We start from the raw sequence: 8,030 nt of genomic DNA on the forward strand, positions 1-8,030 counted from the left end.
TGGAATGAGAAGGAAAGGATTAAATTTATATAGATTTGAAAGGCAGATATACATTACATTAGTATATGAATTGTGAGGTTGTAATACGATACAAAATACAACATAAAATTACAAAGACTTGATGGACTAATCTCATTTAACTTCTTCAATCTCATCCAGTGCATAGTTGTTGGTAGATACATTGGCATAGTTGACTTTGTTGAATCGAACCACCACCGGGTACCGAGTCTTGGGGTCCTGCAACTCGTAAAGTGAATGTTTTAACTCAGTCAGCCATCACTTGTAAAGAAATGTCTAAAGAAAATTTAAAAATAAAAATAAACCTGGTCAACTGTAACAACGGATCCATAGCCATTGTACCAGTAGGACTCCCTTCTAAGGATCCTCACCTACAGGGATAAAGTTAGAAAATTCTTTTATAGGGATCAAAATTAAATTGTAATTTGTATAATAATAAAAATACAATTTCACTATTTTTAGAAAGATTAAAATATAATTTTAATTTTATTAATTTAAAATTTAAAAATAATTTAAGAAACTGAAAAATTTTCCATGTAAATATATATTATGTAGCGTCCTTGTCCACCTAACACCAATTCCATATAAATATATCTTATCCTTAATAAATTTTACCTGCAATCATATTGCTAACCCTAAATCGAATTATTAAAATATTAGTAATATAAAAAATTAAAATAAATTTTGTAAAATTAATAATATTGTTTTATATTAATTACATCAATAGGTAAATGCATTAAATTAATCTTTCTATTATTAAATAAAATAATTAAGTTTTGTATTATTAAAAATTATGCTAAATTGTAAATATATCATTTATTGATTAAAAGAGTTAATATTTGTAAGTGTTTATTATTTTGTAAATGATTTTTTTTTTCAAATAATTTTATAAAATAAATGTTAACTTTATTCCAATTTGAAATACAAATGTGTATAATATACATATTATTTTTACAGTATTAAAATATATTTTTAATAGCATAAAATATATAATTTTTTAAATATTATTTGGGAAAATGTAAAATTTTAAAAAAAAATTATAAAAAAATTTAATATTTTTGTGATTAAAAAATATAACTAAGCCGTGCGAAGGATAAAAAAACCTAGTATTTACTATAAAATCCAGCTAACATAAAGTATAATAATTGCAGCTAACCTTGGTTCCTCTTTTTGGTCCAATCGGTGGTGGCTTAGGCTTAGGAGCTTCACCACCTTCTGGTGGCGCAGTGGTGGTTGCTGGTGTTGGTGCTGGTGGCGAAGCCTCCTCCTCAGCCGCCCTTACGACGAGCCTTGAGCTATTGTAGTAGTTGTTTCTGGAAGGGGAAAAGAGCATGCTGATGTTATTAGTCTTAGAAGCAGCAGTGCCGGTGAGATTGGGCATTAACAAGAACCCCGAGGCAGCCGATGCCATGCCGCTGCAGCTACCCATCTCTCTCTCTCTCTCTCTCCGCTAAGCTTAAAACTGTGGCTCGATCGTTTTAAGCAAATGAAAAAGAAAAAGAAAAGGAATGATTGAGAGGCCTTGAATTATTTGGAATATTTTTAAAAAAAAATTTATCAATGAATTTTATCTGATATTGAGAAAGTGGACTCCTTTTTACGTTTTACATCCACTAGGAAGCTGACACCTATGCACCACATCTCTTTTGTTTGGATAATGTGATTATAATTTTAAAACCCCATCTTTTCGGAACTCCTTTGTATCTCTGTTTATTTTAGTATTAAAATTGAAAAATATTATGAAAAATTTATTATTATTATTAAAATGTGTTTTTGAGAAGATAAAATATTTATTTTAAAAATATTGTAAAGTAAAAAATATGTATTTAAATTCATTAATATTCTTAAATTCTAATAAAAATTAAATTTTAATTTATTAAGTAATTAATATTATAATATATGAAATACACGTAATATATAAACTCAAATTCATCAGTATTATGGGATATGAAATATATACACTTAAATTGTAATAAAAAATTATAGACTTAAATTTAAAATATTATTATTTGGAGAATGCCAAATTATTATTATTCTGGTGTTTACAAATATTCAATTTAGATTATAGTATAAACAGGGCTAAACACTAAAAAAAGCCTTTTTTTAAAAAAATTTCTGAAATAGGCCGGTTTTTTAATTTTTTACCGGAATGAGCCATTTTCTCCGAAATCTCGGCCACATAAGCGCGATGTCAGGGTACGTGACAGGTCAGCAGGGCGCGATTTCCTCCCACGTCAGCAGGTCGGGCTGACGTGGACGCGCTGACCTGTCTCATAGTGCGTTTCCGAGGACGCGATTTTGACGCTGATTTTATGTTGGGTTTTTTGGGTTTTAGGGTTTAGGGTGTAGACTTTTTAGGGTTTAGGGATCCCGAAAAAAAATATTTCGAGTTGACGTTTCTGGTCAAATAGTATAAAATCGCTTCTACCAGGATGCTATCAGAGAAGAAATTGTGAAATCGTGCCCTCGTGGACGCCATTTCGGCATAGTTGGTCATGTCAGAAATAATTTTTTTTGACGTTTTTGAGCAAATAGTATAAAATCGCTGATACCAGTATGCTATATGAGAAGAAATTGTGAAATCGCGCCCTCGTGGACGCGATTTCGCTACAGTTGGTCATGTAGGAAATAATTATTTTTTGACGTTTCTGAGCAAATAGTGTCAAATCGTGCCCTCGTGAACGCGATTTTGCTACAGTTGCAAGTTTGGGCTGAGGCTATAAATTAGGTAGAAAATGTTCTTAGAATGCATAAGTCATAGCAGAAACATTTTAGAGAGGCTAAGAAAGTTAGAGTTTCAAAATGAGTGAACGTATTAGTGCTGTTATTTACTACGATGGTGAGGTTTGCCACACCGAGAATGGTGTTATTTTTTTGTCGGAGAATACGGTGCGACTGTCATTTAGCCAAAACATAGATTTGATAGAACTTCGTAAAATAATTAGGCGTAAAATCTTCGGAACGACGCCAATGAAAGTTCTATCAATCACGTATCGATTTTGTTCATCTGTTGATCCGGTAATATATGAGTCGTTCAACATAAAAGGTCCTCGTAGCTTGGAGGCAATAGTGCAGACTCATCTTGCTAGCGAAGCAACTTATATTGAGTTATATGTACAATTTACGTCACCAACTGATGTACTTCCGTCCAGTGTTCGAGATGTATACACGACCCCTGGCCGACACTCGGTTAGCGGGTTACAAAATACGGAACAACCCATGTTCGGTAGCGGTGTCGAATGCACATCCCTACCAAGACACTCTGTCGGTGGATGGGACATGTACGTCGGTGGCTCGACGTTTGACGCTGGAAATACGAGATGGGGAACTGCATCAAGTTCTAGTGGATGGCAATCTACATCCAATTGGGGACGTTATCAAATGCCCAGAAGAAGGGATGACGTACTACCTACGACATCAACCGGTGAGGGGACGTCGTACGCTGCAGATGATTGTGGGTTAGAAGATGAGTCCGATTGGATCCACCTCGAGAGCCCGGGCCGGATGGTGCAGAGGTGGGATTATTTTTTGAACCGGAGCCTATTTTAACAGAAGGTGAAGATGGTGATAGGAGTGCAGATGATGAAGAAAATCCACGATTCAGAGTATACTCACCTCCAGGCCACATGCATAATGTCGATCTGTCAGCAGATGATGCGTTAGAGTTTCCAAATCTACCACACCGGTTGCGCGATCGTACAAGTCCGGGGGTAGATCTCGATGAAATTGAAGTTGGTAATCAGTTTACCAATAAGGATAGTTTTATTGGTGCTTTGAAACAGTATAGCATCAAAAACGGCGTTAATTACCACGTCGTTAAATCAAAATCTGATAAGTTTGAGGCGAAGTGTGCGGTGCAAGACGGCACATGTTCATAGAAAATCGTCGCCTCGTTAAGGAAGAGGACAGGGTTGTGGGAGATCAAAAAGTACAAAGGTACACATACATGTGCTGCAGGTACAGTATTGAATGTGTCTGAATAATATTTTTATTTTCCAATGTTGCATTATTTAGTGTACTCCCTCCCTCTGTAGGTGTTTTAGAAGATCATCCGAAAATAGATTCAGCTATGTTGGCTAGCTTGATACTACCCACGATAAAAGCAGATCCTAGGACTTCAGTGCCGGTGATAATTGCCAATATCCGTAGCCAAATAGGGTACACGCCCTCTTACCGTAAGGCTTGGATAGCTAAGCAAAAAGCATTGAAGAAGATGCATAGTGGGTGGGACACCTCATATAATGAAATATGGCAATGGTGTCAGGTGCTAGAGAGATACGTCTCAGGTGCCATCACAGACCTTGAAACGGAACATGCGTACTACAACGGCCGGTTGCTACGTGGATGCCAAGTGTTCAAACGCCTATTTTGGACCTTTAAGCAATGCCAAGATGCATTTCCATACTGCAAGCCGTTGGTAACAATTTGACGGTACCTTCATGTTCGGTAGGTACACTCATCGGCTATTGCTTGCAGTGGCACAGGACGGTGGTGGGAGAATTCTTCCAATTGCATTTGCAATAACACCGGGGGAGTCGTCTGATGACTTAGATTTCTTTCTCTCTAGGTTAAGGAGGCATGTGTGCCCCCAACCTGATATCTGCGTTATTTCAGATCGGGGCACCGGTATACTAGCTGCATTTGATCGAGAGGGCAGCCTGTGGCAGCGTACACACCATAGATATTGCCTGAGACACGTTGCTTCGAACTACTACAGGCAATATCCATCTAAGATCGAACGACGACAAGTGACCAACATGGGTATTTACTATATAACTGTATTATTTCGTTTGTCATTTTGAATTAGTTTTATTGGTAGAAGTGGTATAAAATATTCGCTATGTTCTTATATTGGTAGGGTATGAAATGAATAAAGATCGTTTTCATGAGATGTTGGCAATCTTACGATCCCAAAATGAAGAAGGGGCGGACTACCTTTGCAACATACGTTTCGAACAGTGGGCACAAGCATACGACGGAGGCCTACGATATGGCCATATGACGTCGAACCTGACAGAATGCATAATTTCTGTTCTTAAAGAAACGCGCCATCTACCGATAACAGCGGTTGTGCGAGAGACATATTTCCGTTTGGCGGCGCTATTTCCAAAGCGAGCAGCAACTTATGCAAGCCAGATGCAGGGTGGGCATGTATGGTGCAGTAAGGTAGTTCAAGAAATTAACAAAGCGAACGCGAGGGTAAACACCATGCACGCAGTGTGTCACGATCGAGACAATTTATGGTTTCGCGTGACGGAGTTTGACAAACCACACCAAGGTGTTGTTGGCGGGCAATATCGTGTACACTTGCGAAACAGGACTTGTGACTGTGGGAAGTTCGACGCACTTCGTTATCCATGCGCTCATGTTATTGCAGCCTGTCAGAAACTCCGTTTGGATCCACTGAGTTATATGGACGAAGTTTACAAATTAGAAAACATGTACCACGTATGGAGACACGTTTTCCCACCGGTCCCAGATAAACGTAAGTGGCCGCTCGTATCTCTTGCTCCTTTTAAGCTGTTACCAGATAGAGAATTACGTCGCAAGCCGAAGGGTCGACCTTGCTCCACTAGAATACGGAACAATATGGATATCCCAGAAACATCCAGTCAACAGAAGTTGTGCGGATGGTGTAGGAACCCAGGCCATACAAGTCGATCATGCCCTAATCGCAATAGTTGAATGTAATAAGTGATGCAATTACATTTTATTCAATTATTAATTGATAATTGTATTAATTGTTAGTACAAGTCAAAATATTTTACGAAATCCAACATTATGTAAAACTGTGTAAAATTATTATGCCCAAAAACTTTTGTTAATGGTTAGTCAAATTATCAATTTATGTAAAATTATTAAGCCGGAAATAGTGTGGTACAAATTAGTAAGATTATCAAATTAGGTTAGGTTTTTAATTAAATTAGGTTAGGGTTAGGGTTTTTAATTAAATTAGGTTAGGTTAGGGTTTTTAATTTAATTAGGTTCGGCATCTGGTTGTCGGATTTGGGACGATGATCCACCTTCAAAGAATAGTGTATGTGGAGGTGTTTGCATCATGAACGGCGACGGAGTTTGAAAGCCATGCGTTGCTGGCAATTGGTAAAAAGGAGAGCTCCCCGACGGCCCCCCTAACGACCCCTCCTACGCCGCTAGCCTAGTAATCGGTGGTCCGCTCGGCATTACAGGAAATGGAGCTGATCCGGGCATTTGGCTCCAACCTGCCATAGGATTCGGAAAAGGATACATGTACAGGTTAGGGTACATATAAGGGCTAGGAAACATACCTGGCATTATAGGGAAAGGCGATTGCGTGGGTACCATCTGTTGAATTGCTGCGTCAGGTGACTGCGTCGGTGCTCTCGTTGGGGACAGTGATTGCATGGCCGCTGATGATGAACCGGGTGAATGCCTGGGCCTCGTTGAGGGGCTGCCCTCGTAATCTTGTCCCATTGGAGTTAGAGGCGGGCGCCTTTCCCTTCCGACATATATTTGCCGCTGCCTCTCCTCCGGCGTAAGTAAATACGACTTCCCATGAACCTTAAACCATGGCATGTATTCTGGAACACACGTTAACTCGGGAACAATGATTTATTCCCGAGTAGGTAGATATTCATTCCGATTTTCCCACATTTCTATGTACTCTGACCAGTATCTAGTCCAATCCGTACCTAATAGCCGAAGGTCGATTTTGTGGTGCTCGTCAAACACCTCAGGGTCCGCAGGGATCGGTTGTCTACATCCAAACTATCGTATGACTTTGTCTGTCTGGTGGGGCTCCATGGTTGCATAGTTGATCAACACCACTTTCACGTGCCAAGCGTTCGGATTTTGTAAAAACTCTTTTGGGATTACTGCCCGGACTGCCGGATCCTCGTATGGTGTCCATTGAAACTACATGAACATGATAGAAATATTACATATATACATAATACTAAATACTAAATATCAATCCACTAGCGAATGTATGGAAATATCTATTTGCAATAATGCTTACTTCTGCTTCCGACCGTTGCTCCAATAGAAGCCGTATATCTTCAAGTTCAGACGGTAATCCACGATAACTTGCCGGATGGTTCCACCTAATTAAATAAATTTTTAGCACACTTTTATTCTTACAAAATCTACATAACAATTTCACAATGTAATATAAAATTTACCTCGTTACGAGTGGGAATGTATATGGGTGGTTCACTCGAGGACGTAGAAATAGAAAGCGAAACCGTGCCCATGATTGCAGTAGTGACAGGCAACCTTCGATTTTTGCTCTCCTCGGTTTGGTCGCCCCGCACATCTCCCGATATAATGTTGCCAAGACGGCAGACCCCAACTAAATTCACCGGATGCTCTAAAATCAACGAGTTTTAGCAGCCACCTTAGATGTACACGGCTCCGTGACGTGTCGGCCATCAGATAGCCTCCAATTATTTGAAGAATGTATGATCGGGCATATCGAATTCTTTCAATTTTGGTTGAATTTGCATTCAGATTGGGGAAGATGGCACGTAACCAGCCCATCTCCACCTTACCTCCATCCATTTTATCCGGAACAGCGCCCAAAAGCTCGTAGCACACCGCCTACCAATTGCTAGATTAGGCAGACCCGGTGACTGGGTGCCCGTCCACCGACAATCCCAAATGCAGATGGACATCTTCTAGAGTGATAGTGCACTCTCCACATGGAAGATGAAATGTGTGCGTCTCGGGTCTCCACCTCTCAATGAGCGCACTAATCAGTTTCGGCTCCAACTTGCATCCCCGGCCTACCGTCGCCACGTGCCAAAATCCCGCTTCCCGCAGGTAGTTCTCTACTAACGGTGATGGAGGACCATGCATATTCCGAATATTGCATTCCAATACCCGATCTTTAGACTTTTATAACAAAAAATAAATTAATATTTATCTAAAAATACATAAATAAAAATATCTTAAATAAAATTTAAAATTTAAATTTAATACTTACCATTTTCATTTGCTCCAACGATATGGGATTCCTATCAAGACGAATCAAT

At 39.1% G+C, this 8,030-nt stretch overlaps 1 protein-coding gene across 1 annotated transcript; it reads right to left on the minus strand.

The window, feature by feature from the left end:
• Positions 1–5: 5 nt before the first annotated feature.
• Positions 6–1,712, minus strand: LOC107916566 (photosystem I reaction center subunit IV, chloroplastic). The gene is made up of 3 exons (XM_016845846.2): positions 1,175–1,712; positions 324–389; positions 6–237 (listed from the first exon to the last, which is right to left on the minus strand). Exons 1-3 carry the CDS (start codon positions 1,445–1,447, stop codon positions 133–135), a joined length of 444 nt encoding a protein of 147 aa, XP_016701335.1. The 5' UTR covers positions 1,448–1,712; the 3' UTR covers positions 6–132.
• Between the last annotated feature and the right edge of the window lie 6,318 nt (positions 1,713–8,030).

Source organism: Gossypium hirsutum, chromosome D08, assembly GCF_007990345.1.
Source record: "Gossypium hirsutum isolate 1008001.06 chromosome D08, Gossypium_hirsutum_v2.1, whole genome shotgun sequence".
NCBI classification, from domain to species: Eukaryota; Viridiplantae; Streptophyta; class Magnoliopsida; order Malvales; family Malvaceae; genus Gossypium; species Gossypium hirsutum.